We start from the raw sequence: 20,065 nt of genomic DNA, 5'->3' as shown, positions 1-20,065 counted from the left end.
GGACGAGATGCAGTTGTGTGTTAAGTGCAGTAGAAGTGGAGTCAACAGCTTACCCACAGGGGACGGCAATGCAGCAAGAGTGCTTGTCTGTGTCCGCGTTGTCATTGACTGACACGTCTGTGAACCTGACATCACACCATCTCTGCACAGATGCTATTCGGAGAGGAAGCTACCAGCACCAGCAATAAACTACAGATGATTGAGATGACAGACTTCACCCCTCCCTCTTTTGTCTCTCTCGCAATAGAAAGTGCTGGCATTATGAACAAAACCTCAGCCAATAGATATCTGTGTGCCACGCTTTACAAAGATATTTCATCTTCCAAATGCAATAGCTGTAATGAATACCATAATTAGATCTGCATCCTTGTAGGAGTCCGATATTAGACTGGAACAGACCAAGAACACCACCAATTTGTTTCACCAGCACTCCCTAATTGTATGTTTTCATGTTTAAATGATCAATGTATTATTTTAATATTCTGATAAAGATTACAATCATTGACTCTGAAGGGGAATACAATTAATCATGAATGCTAAAAATAGTAGTGTCTGTGTTCCAGTGGATTGAAAGCACAGCTAGCACTGCTGGTGACTCATGTTTGCATACCTTTCCCAGGAGGACTCGGGCAGTCCTCCTGATGCATTTTTGTTTTCTCTTTAAAGCTCTCATTGGTGACGGTAAAGTTATTGACATTATAGGATTCCCCTTTCAGGTTTAATCAGTGCATTCATCATGCTAAGTCCTAATTGGACAACTGTCAAGCAGCCAGGGGGCATCACTAGTCACTGAGCTGTTGCTGATGTGTGCATTCACTGTGAAGTTGCTCAGTTCATTTTACCGGCAGCTCCCTGTGGGTGAAGTGTCTTAAAAAGCAAATGCTGCGCATCGCGACTGTGCCTCCACCTAGTGTCTCACTGCCTATCTGCAGTTACTCCATCCACAGCTGGGATGTGGGTGGATGGTGAGAAATTTTAATTTGAGGTCACTTTGTGTTATATGACAGTTTAGGATTTTTTAAATGTCTGTAAAAGTATAATTATTATAAGGACGTTGGAGACAGTGCTGCGTTGGTAAACTTCTATTTAACTAATTACAATTCTTTGGTTATGTGACTAAGATTCAGAAAGTAAGTAAAAGTAGCCATACACCATTCAAAAATGCTGCACCAAGAGTGAAGTATTCATGATGCAGAAAAATGACCCCTATGAGAATACAACTACAAAAATGTTTAAAAATATATCTATTTGCATCTGATATGTCCGTTGCACAAAAAAAGTTCAGTTAAAAATTACATCTACTCTCTAGTTGAAAAATCTTGATTTTATAAATGTGAAAAGTCTGTTCTCAGTAAATATGCGCAGGAAGTTTAATTAAAGTTTCCACATCGTGCTAGAGTAGGTTGGATACTGGACCACGACTGATCTCCAAACTAGTTGTGAAGTCACAAAACCAGCTTGTATGTACTGTACACACCTTAAATTGAGAGTTTCTGTATAGCAGAGAGAAACTTGAATGAGAAAACAGCCTTCTAATCTAAACTCGGCACATACATCATTCTGTGAGTGGATTGTTACTTTAAATATCCTAGTGTTGGATTGTAAATACTGAGACATCTGTGAGCAAGAAGCATTTCACACTTGGAGCTCATTGAAGTAGAGCTAATGAGATGAAAGAAAAACAGTAACAATATGTTATATTTTATGAGGTCATCTAATGTTTTTGTTTGTAAAATCTCAATCTGCAATTAAACCAGTATGCTGTCAGACAAATGCTTTGAAATGTAGAGAAGTAGTTCCGTTATCTAAACTATCTAAACCTAAATGTTTATGAACATCATCCCTACATTTCCCATAATAATTACCAAATTATATATTTTTCCAGGAATGAAATTTTTAGGATACTGTAGAAGTGTCATTTAAATTAATTTTAGTTAACTTGTTCATGTATATCTAAAGTATATATATATATATATATAAAGACAATACCATAGCTTTCATTTTTATTATTTTAATCCACTGAAGTCAACACAGATAGGGTCAAATGCTGACAAGACCGATGATTTCCCCCCCCAAAACCCTGGTAGATCCTACAAAACATACATGACCAAGAGAGTATCACACTTGCTGGGAGAGGGGCAACAACAGTGCTCAACATCACAACTCAATAACCATCACCAAGACGCTTCCCCAAATGTAAATCACTTCACATTATAGCTTGGCATACAAAACCTACACTTGACAAGGCAATGAGGAAGAAATAATCCAGTGTTTTACAGTATGGCCGCACAGTGCCGTGAAACTGACGACCCGCTGTGGTTTAGTGAGTACAGTTACAACCTCGAGTGGATCAGGTGCCGACAGTGTTGGGCATTTAGAGGTGGTAAGAAAGGAGAAACTGGATATCTGATAATTCATTCACGACACTAACACCGAGAACAGGGGACACATCATCAACGCACTGTGGGGGGGGATTTCATATACATACCGAAGCATTTTTCATCAGGTCTCAAAGATCATGGTTCCACTTCTTTAAAGAGCCTTCATAGATACAGTGTGCTGTCAATATCTTACAGAACAGGCAGGCAAGTAGTTTGATTCCAACACATATTCTAAAACACACAGACATATCCAATACAAATAAAAAGTTGCAAGCTCACATACATTTTTTTTATCATTTGGATTGTTACGAGTGCAAAACATATTTGTCAAAAGTGGGTGAATGGTGAGTGCTGTGTTGGGTGTGGACATCATCTGCACGTATACAGCAATGGTCATATAGCACTAGGTGCAGAGAAGTTGTCGGCAAACCTCCCGTCTAGCTTCTTTGTAGCGTCCGTCTGTATCCTGAACAATATACACCCGTCGGATTATTGGAAGCTTGTTGCCCTGACAATCTTTTTAATAAATATGAGGGAAAACCCAAATGATGAGATGAGGGGAAAAGGTTCACGTGACTCAGACAACATGTAATGTGCCAGCCATTTCTCTCTCCCATATTCAGGGCGGAGTCGAATGAGTAGTTCAACCATAAAATACCCTTTCTTTTCCTTTCAGTGCAGTCAACGCTTTCCAAAATGACTTATCGATTATTTTTTTTATAAATTAACTATAATTCAAAAGGAGGACGAAGGTGAATTGTTCTGTTTCACACAGTATCTACACAAATATCAAATAACGCAAACTTCACATATAATTAGGTGCTGAAATGCAGAAACTATGTTCTTCAGTCTAAATCTTTCATGATTAGCATTTAGATTTTTTTTTTGTGGCAACAATGTAACATTTTTGTACTAAAACAGCAACCTTACAGCTCAACGGTGTCACAAAATGGACAATGGAGGCTTTCCACTCCACTCCATCTGTTAAGTGAACAGCGCATTGAGAACAATTGTGAACACCTGCAGTTTCTAAAACACCTGCTCGTGAAACTAACCTCTTCTTTTCTGTCAACTTGTTGAGCCAAGAGGGCAACTTAACAGCTCAAACAAGTACAGCAAAAACGATACAAAAATGTAAACAAATTAATTTCATCCATTATCAAACTGGGTTTAAAAAAAAACGCCAAAACAAAAAGCTGCTTCAATTCACTTGATCCTTCCTTGACAATGGAATATGGCAGGAAAGATGAAACAGTGTGGAATAGTGCTTTTCTCTTTTTTTTTGTTGCACAAAGTGACATTATGGTAGTGTGTGAATAAGAATGGATGGAGTGCTTGTGTGTGGGGTGCAGGGGGAGTCAGAGGTGACCAGATGTGACGTGACAGCGGAAAGAGAGGCCTCTGGTCCCGTGTTGCCCTGAACCCCTGGCTCAGTTTAGGAAAGAGCCTAGCCGAGGTTGGTGATGTTGGCTTTTCCACCAGGTGGAGCCACGATGCGTTGAGTGTTGCGACGAGGAATGTTGTCATCAACTTGGGCACCTAAAAAAAAAAATCAACATATAACAAACACACTATAACCTAATTGCCTTGTTGTGAACAAGCCCGGCTGACAGGAATGAACGTGTGCTTTCACTCACCAGACAGACTGAAGCCAGACTGGTGAAGGTTGCGCACTGGCTGGTGAGTAACCTGCTGCTGCTGCTGTTGGTGCTGCTGCTGCTTGGCAGGGGAAGTCTTCACTGAGGAGACTGTGGACATCACCTTGGGGGTCACGGTCACCTCACACACCGGCCCGTCATACTGGCCCCTGGGGACCCCTCGCAACTCTGTGAGCTAAACATACAGGCCAATCAATCAGACCAGAAGCTGACCGGCTAACTGTATTGGAAGATTTTAGTTTCTGTATAACTGGATTAGTGCGCCTGCTCGGAGGTGCGACTACCTGCGATGGGAACTCACCCTGCTGCGAGCCTTTATCTTCTTGTAAACGTGGTCAGAGAAGGGTTTGCGGCTGATGTAGCGACCGCAGCCCTCCGTGGGGTGAAGGCTGCCCTCCTCCAACACAATCTTGCCCTGGCTGATCACCACCACAGGTCCTCCGCGCAGTTCTGTGCCCTCAAAGATGTTATATTCCACAGCCTGGGGGGGGGGGGGAGAAAGAACTTTGATGAATACAGAAGTAAACTGGTTTTCAATCGGACATTGTGTAGCAGTACATCTGAAAGTTGTTGTTCTGTCTGTTCCCTCAGGATACCGTTACAGTACATAATAATAATAAATAAATTAACTTCACTTTTTTAATGATTAAACTACAGTGTTTGACTGTGAACTCTATTCTCAAAGCTAATTGTCACCTGGATTGCGTGTTATTCTGTGCCACTTAATCTATTGTTGCTCCCGTGTTAGTGCCTCTAACAGCCGCTGCACCTCTATTCTTAACAGAGCTGCTTTAGCATGTTATGCACACATCATGTGCAAACTTAAACAATAAAGTCTTAACATGTCTAGGACACATACATTATTAAAATACACTGTGAATAAGAGTCTAAACAGGCAAAGTAACCCTCTGACCAGGTTGTGGCTCTTAGCTGAGATGATCTTAGTGACATCCGGGTCCCACAGCACGAGGTCGGCATCAGACCCCACAGCGATGCGGCCCTTGCGAGGGAACAGGTTGAAGATCTTGGCCGCGTTCGTGCTAGTCACCGCCACAAACTGATTCTCATCCATCTTGCCAGTCACCTATTAGGACAACACATTTGCATCGAAACATATGCAAAGGATGACACGGTAATTTGCTCTCAAGTACTTCATGAGAGGAATTTTTGGAATGCGTGACAAGTGGGTCGCATCGAGCTCACCACACATTTGTCCCAGATTAGGGACATCCTCTCCTCGGTGCCGTTAGTGCCCTCTGGGATTAGGGTGAAGTTATCTTTGCCTATTGCACGCTGAGATGTCTGGAAAGTGCAGTGAGCACTACCAGTCACCTGCAAGTCCCCGCTAGAAAAGAAACAAAGAAAGAAGACTAAGGACACGATTTACATCGCCAATTACTCACGACAAAACCATGACATTCATCTGTTACATTTAATATTCTCTCTTTGTATTAAGTAGGTGTATGTAAAGGGCATAGCTTAGTAAAAATAGAATGCAGCACACAGCAGTAGCACACGTCAAATGTTGGCATGTTATCTTCAGGTCCTGGCACAGAGCGCCTACCATGACAGCAGAGAGTTGAGATAGTCGGGGGTGGTGGGATCTGGACTGAGCGGTGGAGAAGTGACATAGGTTGCTGCCTTTGCCCAGTTCTTGCTCCAGTAATGGGTACCATCTGTGCCCAAGCTGGCAGATATGGGCTCTCCGTAAACCACGGCACCTAAAAGGAGTAGACAGGAGGCTGTCAGCGGAAAAAAAAAAAAAAAGACAGACAGACAACAGAAGATATGCAAAGAAAAAAAGATCTAAATTTCTATCCTTACCCTTTTTCCTGGCAAGAGCAATGACATCAGCAGCACTCTTGCTCATCACCTTGGTGACGTAGAGGGGACAGTTGGTCTGATTGGCTATGGTGACAGAACGATTTACTGCCTCGGCCTCCACCTGCAGACACACAAAGTCAGATTCATCAGCCTGGTCTCCATGCTGGTCTCCTGACAGCGTCTCTTCTTGCTTGTACTGTATCCTGCATCTTTTGATCTTAAAAGTACACGATCACAAAACTCTTTCTCTTTCGAGAGGCCAGTGCTCCATCTTACCTCCTCTGGGCGGCTGAGTGCATGGCCTTCAGGGCCAGAGATCCCCAGCTCTAGTATACGTCTCTGCTCCTAAAACGATACCACACAAGAACATTATAATCCAAAATGGCAATAGCTGCTTACAGCTGAGACCAACTGTATTGGTGGTTCCGTTACCTCTGCAATGATGTCTCCGTTCTCAGCATGCACCTGTGCAATGGCTCCAAGGTCTCTGATTACACCGAACACCTCATAGATCTAAAAGAAAAAGGCACAAACGGGTCAGCTCGTGGTCGCCAGCTTCCACCCCAAAGACTTCTAACAGCCTCAAAAACATATGCTATGACAAGACAGCTGTAGAGCTCGCTAATATTAACCAGAAGCCGAGCGTACCTCAGAGTCAGAAAGTTGGAAAACATCCTTATAAGCCAAATAGACCAGGAAAGAGTTGACACCTGAAGATAGAAAACTTATGAGAGAAAACAGCCAAAAGGTGGAATAAGGAGAGCAAAAGAGGGGAAACCCAGAGCAAAGGGGAAAAGTAAAATCAAAAGGATAAAAGAAATTACAGCAGAAATATTTTAGTCACTGTTTTGTAGTCTGTTTTCCCCATGCAAGAAACCCGTCTTCATTTTTAAACTCGATGTGTGCGAAGACGGAATCTGCCCGCGTACCATGATCCTTCACTAGGGCCTCCATCTCTTCTTGAGTGCCTTTGTTCCACTCGGTGATGTCCACATGCAGAGAATAGTCGCAGCAGGACTTGCCATCAGCCCACTCCCTCCACTGTTTAAAAGCTGCAACCAGGCTGCCGCCAGGCTCCGGCACCACGTGGTCAACTGTGAAACACAAACAAACAGGTTGGATTTAAAAAAAGGTCCGCAGGCAAACCGCGTAATCAAATCACACGCTCGACGGCAAGCAGATCTGCAATGTTATAATCCCTGCGACGGTACCACTGTGCTTTAAAGCACTCATGGGAATGTGTCGGAGATAATACATACGGATCATAGTCGTCCCCCCAGCCAGGGCCGCCTTGGTGCCCTGGTAGAAGTCATCTGCTGCCACCATGCTTCGGTCAGGCATCTGGAATCGGGTGTGCACGTCGATGCCCCCGGGCATCACCATTCTCCCATGAGCCTCTATGATCTTAACTCCCCCGGGAACAATGAGGTTGTCACCTAGTTGCCTGAAGGAGACAAATGAATGGAAAATAACATGAAATGAATGAAGGGAACGTGATAAAAACGAAGACAATCTAGACTCCAAGAGTCAGAGTAATAGGCAACAGGTAGGAGTTAGGCTCCAATCTTCAAATCGAACTTACTTGATGACTCCATCCTCCATGTAGATATCAGCCAGGAATGACTGATCATCATTCACTATCTTTGCTCCTTTGAGGAGGAGACGGTCACTCTGAAAGGAGGAGACAGAACTTTACATCATCCATAAAGCACAAAATGATCCAGCTTCCTAAAAGAGCAAGAAATCATCTCTTTTAATCCCTTGTGGCTAATAGTCTATTCCTTAAGTCAAGAGAAAAATTGACCGATTTCAAAGACAAATGACTTATTTAATGGAAAATAACATTGGGACAACTCAGTGATTCATTTAGCTCAGAGTATTTCCATGTTTCAGAGAACAAGAAAGATTTTTACTGAAGCAGAGACAATGCTGCTAAAGTTGCTAATTGCTAATGGTCACCACGTCGCACATACAAACCGTACATCAATCCCCACCGTCATCCTGTTGAATCTATAACTTATAGAGAGGTTACCCTACATGATCTCGTCACACATAATAGACGCCTCATCTGAGGCCAGTCTTGATCCAAGCTCTCGAGTAAGAGCACAAACTCTTGAGCGGCACAATTAATTCAACCTGTATGAGATGAAAAGAGGACTTGCAGGCCAGAGGCTGGCCTACTTCTCTTGCAGGCTTCCCGGGGTCTCCGAGGACAGTCGTTAGAGCTAATGAAGACAAAAGTGGTTTACTGCAAACCTCAACGCAGGAAACACTCAGATTCTAATGTCCAGAGAAGGTGGACAGGGACAACGGGAATGCACTAAAAGTCATGGCTGTATTGATATGAGGCCATTAGTATAGTATGTAATAAATTGGTTGGAGATGATCCATACCTCAGCTCAAAATGGCTTTCATTGAGCATTGCTGTAGTCCGTAAATCTATAAATCAATGGATCATTGTGTAAAATAAAAACACACATGCGCTCCTTTGCCCTGCCTTTGGCCCAATGTCAACTGGGATCGGCTTCAGCTCTCACGCCACCCTGAACAGGATACGAGGTTAAAGATGGACGGACGCACTTCTCCGCAATAAAAAATGGCCCCTCGTGATTAATCCCGTGATCTGCAGTCATACAACTGACTTGATTAACAAGAACTGAATGTACTTAGTGAAGGGTTCCGTGTCAAGAGCGTAGTCTGTACTAGAAATGGAAATAGGAACTGTTTGGAACACTGTACAAAATAATAGAAACACTTGTCAGTATGACACAATTCAATGCAGTAGCACCACAGAACTGAACATAATGTTCTTTCATGAAGGTAGAATATATTGCAGGACTATTATCATTTGACTGTATTATTTTTAGCTGCATCTAACAAAACAGAAATGGACAAACTCAAAAATCTGCATAAATATAAAAAACATTTCCCAGTTGTATTTGTTGTCTTTTTAGCCAAATTAACCTAAAAAATGATAGAAAACAAAAAGAAGTGTGCTCATTGTGACTATCTTTTTAATTGACTACAAAACTGAATCAGTGCTTAAAATAATGACTATGTTTCTGTCATCCTGCGAACAGATAAAGTGACTGTGTGGTGGTACTAGATACGACTGTATGTTTGAATGAATCCAGTTACTGTTGTTCAGGGACAAAGCCTTGTGTAGGTGTTTTGTTAAAAGCTCAGCAGAGTGAAACTGCAGATTCTGCTTCATTCCAAACTAATAAGTGGTGTCTGGAGGAGCATGTCTGCATGTCGTGTGTGAGATGTCAGGGCCTCTATGTTTATGACCCTGGACCTGTGAGAGAGTCCTAGACAACAGAGCATGACCCCCGAGCTGAGACATGCTGTTGCTCTTAAATTATCAAACTTAGAGAAGTTTCTCCTTATATGCCTTCAGCTACAACTGCTGCACGATGAAAGCTTAGAGGGGAAAAAACAGTTTGGATGGGTGCTGTCCAATGACCTACTTTACTAAAGAGGTTTTACTTCTTTTAACTATCCCGGCATCCCTACTGTAGGCCCTTAATGCTGTGCTGTCTGGTTGAAAAGCTGCACCACAACGCAAAACAGACATTGTACTGTTAAATCTCAATTTGACACAGTATATCACAGAATCAGGGTTAAATAGCGAGCTTGTCCTATAGCTGCAGAATTGGAAGTTTTTGCAAAGATGTAGTGAAGATAATGAAGGGAGCAAGATGTCAGAGGATGGAGGATGAAAGATGAGGGGGATGACAGTGAAGGAACCTGCGAGCTGAGGATGCTGTCATGGAGACAGAGGAGGAGAGCTAACAGCTACTAACGGCAGCTAAAGGAGCAAAGAGAGACACATACTACCAAAGCTCCACGTTAGAAACCGCCAAAGAGCTCGCTGCAAGTGCAAGCCCCCCCCCCCGCTGGCTGGTTATCATCGTTCATCCTCTCGGTGTGAGGAGCTGAAGCACGGCTGCTGCTGCTGGTGGTGACAGCGTCGGTGTAAATGAATGGACGCGACAGCTAAGCGTCGGGCTAGCTTTTGGTCTAATCCTGAGGCTCACCGCACGTTACACACAACAACAAAAAACACCATTACCGACGGATAAATGTCATATTCTTCATGTAATAAAACAATACTCACTGTAATTCGCGGAATGTTCTTCTTTCCTTGGTACCCCGACATTTTGAAGATCCCTCTGACACAGCTGTCCACTACCTCTCGGCTAACGCTAAGCTAGCTAGACTGGAACACCTCAGCTGCCTATGAAAGGATGAATGGATGCTCTGCTTGATGGCAAGTCGACGCACTGGGCGATCTGTGCCTATCTGACGATGTACGGTTTGCACAGTGCAGCCTAACAAATAATAGCAAATGCGTGGTTATATCTTTGCCTCACAGTCCTATCCTTGGATTTGCTGCTGGAATGGGTCCCTGAAGACCAGGCAAGCATCTAGAAGAGAAGGGCCACAAAGAGGTATCGCGCATGCGCACTGCCCCGCCCTGCTGCGTTATCAGTTTGGGGTAAACAGGTTAATTAAGCATCACCTGTTTAATTGAGCATGGCAGCTTCTTGGGTAATAAGATAATTATGAAAACGTATAATTACTATTACTAAGCGTAAAAAGAATGAATCCTCAATTGTAACGATGGTGGATTAACCTTGCAATTACATATTTCTGAAAACAGGATGGCCATGGTCAGGGGAACTTTTTACAGGTGCAGTCACATCATGTAAAACGACCTTTTACTCTGGGCACAATCTGTTTTACAGGCTACCTTATATTAGTAATCCAAGTTGTCTCTGACATGGATACACTTATAATTACCCTACGTATAGTTGGGAAGAATTAAAACATATGTGTGAGCAATGTCAAAATTGAATGTCATGATTCCATTATGATATCAATCTGACTCCTAGATTCTTGCTTCTTAGCACTGATGGAACATAATCTGATATAGTACTTGACATTATAATACTATTACATTGTTAACCAGGGCCTGCCTATGAACAAGCAACGGTCTGTCAAGTGGATAAAAAAAGGATAAATTCCATGCAATCAAAAGGTAAAATCTGACCTCTCTGATGGACCACAACGGACTAGACTAAAATGTGTCAGTCAGGCAAGGACAGGATTATAAGCAACTAAAAATGCATCACATCCATTTATAATGTTGCCCCCTCATCTTTTCTTCATTATTGATAATGGACCATGAACAAATCAAAGAGAAGAGATGCTTTGTAGTGACATGGCCCTTGAGCCGGATCCTTAGGCCCAAACTGTAGAGCGGCCAACTGTAGAAGTACAACGCAGCTTCCAGATTAGTATGTGTTCAACTGAGCGCTCTCAGTTCATCTTTCCTGGGTTTAAAAAAAAGTTACGAATGCATAGCTATTTTTTATGTATCTTAAGATTTAGTACAAACACAAATAAGTAAGTAATATGGAATTTATTTTGGAATGATTGTGTTAACAGAGCTAGGTTACCACAGGAGTTAAGGGACAATAAGTTGGAAGAGGAGTTTAAACCTCACCTAAGAAGGGAAGGGCATGGACTTAGAAGAGGATGTAGGAGTTGTCACAACTTACCTTGACATGCAGCAATTACACACACTCTCTTTCTTTTCTTTGTGATTCATGTCAAAATGTAAATGTATGTTTGTATTAATGTCTCAGCCTCTGTATGGAGCCCATAATGATGATACGCCATATTATTAGTTATCCCTTAAATAATGCATTAAAGTCTATTGAACACTATCCACTCTCTTTGTATTTATATCTCAGCCGCTGTATAAAGTACAAACTTTATTCAAAATGTTCTGTATTGCACACTGATTAACTGTACATAAGCCCGTTATGATGATGACAGTTTATGAGTTACTGTGAGTTATATAATGCACTAAAGCCTGAATGCATCTTGAGAGCTTTCAAACCAATGCTTTGAATACTGTACATTATGGTGGAGGATTTTTTTCATATGATTCTATAATGTCATCCATTTACAACCTTTGACAGAAGAATCACCCTCTCATCCAATCAGCATCTATATACAGATGTCACATGCATTTTCATTAGGAAATGCTCCTCTAGTATTACTCTAAGTTCTACACACACTGGACACGTTTTATTGTATCATATAATGTGAAATGATTGCACAGTGTAATCTACATAAAAGCCAGATAACACTCTTCATCGAGGCCCCTGGAAATACCTTCCTCTGTGGTGGTTTCTGCCACTGCACTTCAGCAATTAAACAACAGCAAAAACACATTACATACACTGAGACAAAGCTAGGTAATAATGATATAATATGCATTAATATCAATGTATAAACAAAGTATACAATGTCAAAAGGTGTCTATTACATGGGGCAGATCACAGCTTAAATTATTTTTCACATCGACATCTTTAAATATCTAAACATATCAGAAAATAAAAAGAACAGTCTAAGATAAATCACCAATGTGCAGTGGTGAAAGATACAAATTTGGCACTTTGCCATTGCTTCTATATTATGTTAAAGAATAAGATATGTAGGCAAAAACAAATAGAAATAGCATATGGCCTGGTAAATTGCCATCCGCCCTAGGTTCCACTATCATAATATACTCAAACAACCCGCCTGTAAAAAGCTGGAGCACTTGATCAATGTTTAAGCTTTCCAACCTCCCAAAAAAAAAAAAAAAAAAGAAGCTTTTAAAAGAAAACCTCAGGAGTCAACGTGATACAACTTCTATTCTCAAAAATGTGTGGGATTTAAAAACGAATCCCACTGCAGCATCATCTGTTTCCCCTCCAATAACTGCACCTTGAATGATTAGCTCAACAAGTTAAGGCGATTAGAGTCCCCTCTGTTCCCAGGGCCAATTCAATTTGTTGTTTTGTGGATATGGCGCATATTTTAGGCTCGTACACTCTGCCAACTGAGACAACAGTGGAGAGATGCCGCTTAGGAGAAGTCCAGATTTTTCATGACATAACATCAAAACAAGTGGAGAAAACTTCAACCCTCAAGCCACCCGACATCAAATCCTTGTCACATATTTTTGAGTTGAACAGGATGACTAATACTTTGCAGCTCTAACAGGGTCTGTCATCTACGGGTGGAAGAAGTTGGTGACTGGCTGCTGGGTAAAATGTTGCCCTGTGTCAAAAATGTGATGGAGTGCAACCACATTACGTCATGTGTATAACTCTACAACTACATCTACAATGTGACAGAATTGAAGGCTGACTGGAAGTAGAAATGTGGGCGTACAGCAGATGCAGAGAAACAGCTCGACTACAGGAGGATGGCTGAGAGACTGGGAGACAAGAGAACATCCAGGCACTGCTGCATCTGCTCTTCAGTAAGAGCTGGTGGAGGCTGTGGCGATTCTCTTCCCGATGTACACACTAGAAAACAAAATCCTGAAATGAATTGCATGTAAAGAGATAATGCGTACAGAAAATGACAATGCTGACATATAGGATGTAGGACTGAAATAAAGCCATGAATCCATATTAGTTGATCAATTGAAACGAAGGAACACATTTTCATAAACATCCAGGCCAGCCTGTTTTATGAATACATAACGCATGAGGCCCAGGTCTGAGTAGACAGGCGTCAGACACATAAATTACAGTCATCTTGAAAACCAAAATAGCAGTGTACTGATAAATTGACAATGACACAGCCCGTACTGACCCTTTCCTATGGCACATGGTGAGTCACTGAAATAAAACAAGTTTTGTACAAGTACAAAACATCAGTGCAGATTGAAGAAATTTAACTTTTTTTCGATGCAATGACAAGCCTTGCATCGTGTGCCTGCGTGACGATAGAACTGAATTAATTCAGACTTACCCGATGCCAAGAGCGAGAATGTGAGAGATGAATAAGGAAGGGATGAAGACTTTTAGGAATTCAGCAGAGAAGATGCCACCTTTCTTCATGGCCCCACTCTTTCTCATACTGAGAGATACTGAACGTCGCGGGTGCCTGAAGTGGAACTCCCTGCGAGGAACAATCAAACAATCAACTACTGCAAATTAACCTCAGAAAACCATATCCTGAACCACCGTCAGTGAATGATTCTGGACGTGAGAGTCCGCTTACTTTGGTGGAACGTTTTCTGGTCTGCTGGACCAGTCAGCGACCCAGTCTACTTCTTTGTTCATCAGGATGTCTTCCTCTCTGTCCTTCTCTGCACTGTCGTCATCTGACTGCAAACATAGCGGCAAAGTAATTAGGCTTTAGTGTCAAATGAAAACACCTGAAAAGGGATTGAACTTTTAAATACGTTGTTTTACCTGACTATCTCGTGGACTGGGCATCTCCACATCAAAAGTTATCTGACCCTCATCCTGATCCGGACTTGGTGGCCTGTGAGGACTGAGTCACAATATTGGGATAAAAAAAAGAAATAAATTACTACACCAAACGCTTCCCTGAGCTTTAAAGCGCATATAATGGCATTTATTCCTACCTATCACAGGAGGAGCTACTCTGGCTGGATTCATGCTGTGCATCCAGGAGAATCTTTTCCATATCTCCATTGTGGATCGAGGAGGAGGAGGGCACATGCTCTAGTCCTCCAATCAGGGTTTCATCACTCTCAGGCACCCCTTCCAAGGTCTGCAGAGTTTGACTCATGCCAGCATTGGCGTTTATTTGGTCTGCAGCGGGTGTCTCTGGAAGATTGGTCTGCACGCCCTGGGTCCCTGATGTGTTCCCATTCAGCTCCAGCTCTACCCAAGAGCCTTGGCAACACAAAGGTCAAGAGGAAATTTAGCTTGTTGTGTTTAAAACTAGCAGATTGCACACCACACAGAGACACGCCTCTGCCTCCTTTCTAATGGAAACAGCTGACCTACATTTCCTGCACCACTGACACTGTGCATTCAAATGAACTGGCTGTGCAATGCATCCATGACTGCATGCATTTCTTTGTGCCACTGCCCCACAAACGGCTTGCACGGTTGTTGTTTTTTGCAGACGGAAAGGTGTTATGCAATCTCTCATGTCCAGCGGTGTTGGGTTACCACACAATATAAACTATATTATAGCACGAGACGCCTCCCCCATCCTCCCTTTTGGTCTCGCTAAAAACAATATATAATTGATGTATTTATTTCGACGACGCACGTATACATGACCGATTACCCATCTATAGACGGGTATGTCATCGGTGCTGCTCTCATGTGATGTCTTGCATAAGTGTGAAGTGCAATGTGAGACTATTTGCCCAGGCATGTCGCTGTTCCAGCGGTGATGTCACATATAAAGCGCACGCCCCGCTTTTCCGTCTGAGCAGACGTTTTAATACAATTGTTTATCAATTGAAGTCTTTGGCCAGTTTATTGTTAAAATGCGCCTGTGGTGTATAGGTACTTGGCCTAACATCCTACCATTGTTTTCCTTTATTATTTATTTATTTGTTAGAAAGACTGTGTGGCCTGTTGAATAATAAGGCGAGTGGACTACAGAAGGAGTGAGAGTGATAGGACCCATTATCGGACAATTAAAAATAAAAAAAAATAAAAAAAGCATCAAATAAAAGCAATGTTTATTTCGTCTTTTGTCCCAAACTTGTTTTCGTTTTGGCTAGAGCCCGCCCCAGTGCTGGCGTGCGTACGTGATTGGCTGCCCTTCCATCAATCAAACATGTATCACAACGCCATTGGCTAGTCCGCGGTGACGTCGAACAACATCACCCTCCGCCCCTCCCAGAAGAAGAGGAAACACCGAAGCCGATGTAACTTTTACAATAAAATCTTGATTAAAACGAAGATTTTCCAGACACACACACCTATTGAAGACATGTTAAACAGTCTTTGTAACATGGCGCGCAGGAGACCTGGCGGCGGTACGTACCGTGAAGCCCGGGCTCCTCGTTATTGTTTTGTTGAGCAGCAGCGGTAGACATGTTGACTACCCAGTTTTAGAATTCATCAACATGACACGCAGACTAACTGCGATGTGCGCATGCGCAGCATCAGCCCAGAGTCCAGACCCCATACAGATAACAGACGAAGGATATAGATCAGTAATGGAAATTTAATATTCTTTCTCATAACACAGTCAGGTTTACAGTGGTCTTTAATACAATGTATGCATGCATGCACTAAAATACTGATAAAGAACCGCCAACTTTTGATAGCATTTATGAGCAAAACAAACCATCATTAGAGTGTTTGAGGATAGATGATAATAGTGAGGCTCTTCAATTAAGTGCTGTGGACTGAACTATTAATGTGGGGAGGCAGGCCTTTCTGTTAGTGTTTCCTGTAGATTTGTAGAGGATGGGTCTGCATACATCTCCCCTCCTCCAGTTCCAGAAAAGGATCTTGTTGGTGTATTTTGAATTGGATAGAAGTCATCATGGTAAATACATTTTTCAGACATTTGAGTAAGATCTGCAATGTCTGGCACCACTGCAGGGATTTAGAAATGTGTCCTTTTTGAAAGCACTGCAGGAACTCTGCCTTGGTGATGCAATGGGCCTAATATAGTCCTTGCCATATTTTCACAAGGTTATTTTGATATATTTGCATGCTTAGTTTTATAACACAAAGCTCCATAATAACAAATCACATCTTGGGCAAGTCTCCATGTGATCAGTTTAACATTTACAAAACAGTCTTTCATACAGGAACCAGATTGGTCTTTCATTCAGAACTCAGGTTTGAAATTCTTTATTACTTTTCATCTAAATTGTTCTTATTCCATTTGACAAAGACAAACATATCTGTACAATGAACCATTTGCAGTTTTTTTTCACCCCCCAAACTCTCCCACAATCTTTATTCAAGAGTTCCTTAAAAGAAATTAATAAACATACAAATTAATGAAATTCACAAAAATAAAAAGTGCATTTTGTTTGAACTCCTGCATCACATTAGACATGTATATAATGCTGCTTAAAGTGGAAAAACCTCATAACTCCAATTTAGGCAGTTTCCTTGCACTTGATCCCCTGTGTGTGTAGAGCAAGTTTTTCTGACGTTCAAAAGAAAAAAAAAAAAAACATCGCAACTAGAATTTCAAAAAGTGTATGATCTACTTGTAAATAAGGCAGTTTTTAATAAAGTCCTGAAAAGCTGCTTTTTTTTTTTGTATTTTATTTAAAAAGGTAAGCGGTTTTGATCACAGAGCAGCGGTAGATTCCCCTGAGCAGTCTCCCGTCTGGCTCACCAGAAAGTTCAAGAAACATACTTGATTATCTTCGGTCTTCTTTATGCTATAAGCAAGGCATTAGGGTTCTTTTCTAAACGTCTTTGTGGATTACAGCATAGGCTCGAACAACAGCTATGAAGACAATATGAAGGGAAAGTGAAGATTAGTGGTTAGGGATTTCTCAGTGACAGTTTTGCAATAACGCTCCGAAACTCATACAGTCCATGAAGGCCACCTCTGCTGGGCCTACAAAAAAAAAAGGGAATTTAAAAAAAAAAAAAAGCCAATGCTACATCATAACATCTTTCTTTTGTAAACAAAGCATGCCAATTCTGGTTTTATGTAATCTGCATCCAGATTTCTGTATTTTAAAACATTTCTCAACAATAGTTATTTCACAAGGAGCGAGTAAATGCTTCCTTTTAATGAATGAAAGGACAATGTCAAGATCACGGATCTCACATTTTGAATGGACAGCTCTCCTTGTTGATCGACTAATTGACGGGACAATCCTTGACCGAGGAATGGGACAAAGGTGCCACATTATACAGGTTCATACATATAATGACATGAGGACTATCACTTGAACACACACTTTGTCCTCTAGTAATGATTTGTCTCATTATTAGAGGACATTACCCAGAGCCCTGAGAGTGTGACAATCAACCACAGCACCACCGTATTAGGATGGGTGGATATTTTAGTGGCATCCTAGTGATGGGAAATCAGTTCTCTAGAGGTAGGAGTGACACATTTACTTACATAATGACCCAGTGGACCAATACGCTTCGTGCCCTGATTCAATGGCTTAATCTGTCATCAAAACATAATGTTAATGGGGTGGAAGGTTGTGCCTTAATCAACCTGTCGGCTCCAGAAGAGAAAATGAGCAGCGTGTGAATGAAGCCAAATGTAGCAGAGACACAGCAGAATTCATTATTTAAAGTACCCCCCATGTTGAATACAGTCATTGATGACCACTTACATTAAGAAATCAAACCAAGTGCTTCACAAATTCTCCTTTTTAAATAAACACGTCTGTGTCCTCCTGCATCACAGGAGAGAAGACATTTCATACAACAATTCAAAATCAGCAACTCTGCATTGCCGACTGAATTGACCAGCTTTAGAGAAAACCAGCGTTAAACAGTTTTAACATTACATGTTGATTTAAAATGTCTTTCCCGTTTGGACCCACAGGGGCCTATTCTTTCACAGCGAGCAAAAATGATTAATGCACAAAAACAGAACGTTAAGATCCAAATTAACTCAGAATCCAACTCCGAAGCATCCCAAATAAGTTCGACATGAACATAATTTACAGGCAGCCAAATTACAAAAAAATAAACTGTTGTAGTGCTTATGACTACAGAGGTACTGACACCTGAAAGTACTTTTCTTTGGACATCCCACGTGAGGAACGTCACACAAGTCTCTAGCTTTTAAAGAAATACCCGCTTGAATGAACGAAATGTCCCAAAGTCACGACATAAAGGTAACCGCATCAGGCGACCTTCCATCTACAATCAGTCCGAGATAGACGGCTAAAGAAACTACAGTGATCAGACTGTAATCCTATTGCCTTCATTTATACAAAAATAAATCAGCTATAGTGATTATTCTTTTCATCATCAGGTACAGTACAAAACATCATTAAAAAAAAAAAAAAAAGATCCAGAAACTAGATCCAGAGATTAAAGCGATCGATCAATCTGCAACAACACGACAGGCTTTGTGGGGAAGTTTGGCAGCAGTGCTCAATTTTGGTGCCACCGACCACGAGAGAATTAGGAAACGTCACGCAGTTCTGCCTGGAAGCTTTTTGTCCTGAGCTTTAAATGGTAGTCAGCATATAACCAGTCACCTCGTCTGTAAGACAGCTTTAAATGAACACTTCAGAGTCTACAGGACCGGTTACTGGATGCATGAATAGCTCTCATTCATTCTCCTAAAAAGCACAATACCCGACGCCGCTCCTGTGACCACGTTAAAGGACTACATTGGTGTTTGGTTTTTGGCCATTAAGTAGAAATTATAAAGACAATACTGCAGACCGTCTTCCTAAAGGAAGTCATTTCAATGCACAATGAAAGTCAACTTACAGGCTTGAAACTTGCTGGAGAAGAGTGATCCATTGGTGAACATTCAGTCGAAATATGGACACTCAAGCATAACGATTGAGAGCTTCAGCTTGTTAAAAGCCAATATATTTACAAGCTATTGTATCAGAAACTCTATTCCAGAAGACTAACATTAAGAAAAATGGATGTAAAGGAGAATACCATTGTGTCTTGCTGATTTTAGGTAACTTGACTTTTCGTGTCAGATGTTGAGGTACGCTTGACTTACTGCATGTAAGTTGACTTTCTTACTGTAGCGAAATGAATATAAACCATCTAATAATTATTGGTACGCCGCTAACAAAGGTTAGAAGTAATGCAAGTTAATCTTTTTTGCAGAGAATGAGCTAAAACATGAGAATAGTCCTTCAACTGCATAACCATACTGTACATCAGGAGAGAGGTGGTGAGGGAGCCTTGGCAACTTGACAAATACTTGGGGCAAATATGGAGTGTTGACAGCTTGTATTAGCAGTGTTTCAGGCCAGCATGAAAAAAAGAAACTTGGTGACAAAGACGTAGAGACAGTAGAAAGAATTTCCTATTCAAACTAATAAAACATGGTAGCTATGACATACACATGAATCATGTCACGATGGCACAACAGAAGAATGAAACAATCTAGCCAAACGTGTGTATTAAACACACTTTCCCTTTGGTTTGGGATGTAGTGGAGTTGCAAATGGTAGCTTAGTGAACTGAGATCTCCTGCTGGAGAAAACCATGACACTAAATCCCAAATTCTGGACTCTACAAAACCCTGCATGTTTATACTAGTCATACACATGGAGCACGTCCTTGCGATGGCCTGCTTGGATGTACGGTGTTTATGCCACTGTTTGTAAGTCACATTCAATACTTAAGTCACCAAGGGCAGATCAATATCAAGATTTTGGGATTTAGGACAGATATTGTTTGTACGTATGGTGTATCAGAGCAGTGGGGG

The 20,065-nt window shown here is 41.5% G+C and overlaps 2 protein-coding genes across 2 annotated transcripts; both read right to left on the bottom strand.

Annotated features, from left to right (window-relative positions):
- Positions 1 to 1,995: 1,995 nt before the first annotated feature.
- dpysl2a (dihydropyrimidinase like 2a) lies at positions 1,996 to 10,371 on the bottom strand. The gene is made up of 14 exons (XM_031849294.1): positions 9,984 to 10,371; positions 7,446 to 7,534; positions 7,123 to 7,307; positions 6,793 to 6,957; positions 6,512 to 6,573; positions 6,296 to 6,376; positions 6,140 to 6,208; positions 5,864 to 5,984; positions 5,604 to 5,760; positions 5,243 to 5,384; positions 4,953 to 5,123; positions 4,341 to 4,520; positions 4,019 to 4,214; positions 1,996 to 3,920 (listed from the first exon to the last, which is right to left on the bottom strand). Exons 1-14 carry the CDS (start codon positions 10,023 to 10,025, stop codon positions 3,829 to 3,831), a joined length of 1,752 nt encoding a protein of 583 aa, XP_031705154.1. The 5' UTR covers positions 10,026 to 10,371; the 3' UTR covers positions 1,996 to 3,828.
- Positions 10,372 to 11,276: 905 nt separating this feature from the next.
- On the bottom strand, positions 11,277 to 15,783 carry bnip3la (BCL2 interacting protein 3 like a). Its single transcript, XM_031849295.1, has 6 exons — positions 15,698 to 15,783; positions 14,310 to 14,583; positions 14,134 to 14,215; positions 13,940 to 14,046; positions 13,688 to 13,837; positions 11,277 to 13,236 (listed from the first exon to the last, which is right to left on the bottom strand). Exons 1-6 carry the CDS (start codon positions 15,747 to 15,749, stop codon positions 13,188 to 13,190), a joined length of 714 nt encoding a protein of 237 aa, XP_031705155.1. The 5' UTR covers positions 15,750 to 15,783; the 3' UTR covers positions 11,277 to 13,187.
- Between the last annotated feature and the right edge of the window lie 4,282 nt (positions 15,784 to 20,065).

Source organism: Anarrhichthys ocellatus, unplaced genomic scaffold, assembly GCF_004355925.1.
Source record: "Anarrhichthys ocellatus isolate YVR2014 unplaced genomic scaffold, GSC_Weel_1.0 scaffold9, whole genome shotgun sequence".
Classification (NCBI taxonomy): domain Eukaryota; kingdom Metazoa; phylum Chordata; class Actinopteri; order Perciformes; family Anarhichadidae; genus Anarrhichthys; species Anarrhichthys ocellatus.
This window is presented reverse-complemented; position numbering and strand designations above follow the sequence as displayed.

Excerpts from the sequence above, each read along its gene's own strand:
- dpysl2a (XM_031849294.1), bottom strand. The coding sequence starts at position 10,025 with ATGTCGGGGTACCAAGGAAAGAAGAACATTCCGCGAATTACA. Across the intron at positions 6,958-7,122 it reads TGGGGGGACGACTATGATCC|TTGACCACGTGGTGCCGGAG; the intron begins GTATGTATTATC and ends TGTGTTTCACAG. Across the intron at positions 6,377-6,511 it reads TCCAACTTTCTGACTCTGAG|ATCTATGAGGTGTTCGGTGT; the intron begins GTACGCTCGGCT and ends TTTTTCTTTTAG.
- bnip3la (XM_031849295.1), bottom strand. The coding sequence starts at position 15,749 with ATGTCTACCGCTGCTGCTCAACAAAACAATAACGAGGAGCCCGGGCTT. Across the intron at positions 14,216-14,309 it reads AGTAGCTCCTCCTGTGATAG|TCCTCACAGGCCACCAAGTC; the intron begins GTAGGAATAAAT and ends ATTGTGACTCAG. Across the intron at positions 13,838-13,939 it reads CCAGAAAACGTTCCACCAAA|GGAGTTCCACTTCAGGCACC; the intron begins GTAAGCGGACTC and ends TGTTCCTCGCAG.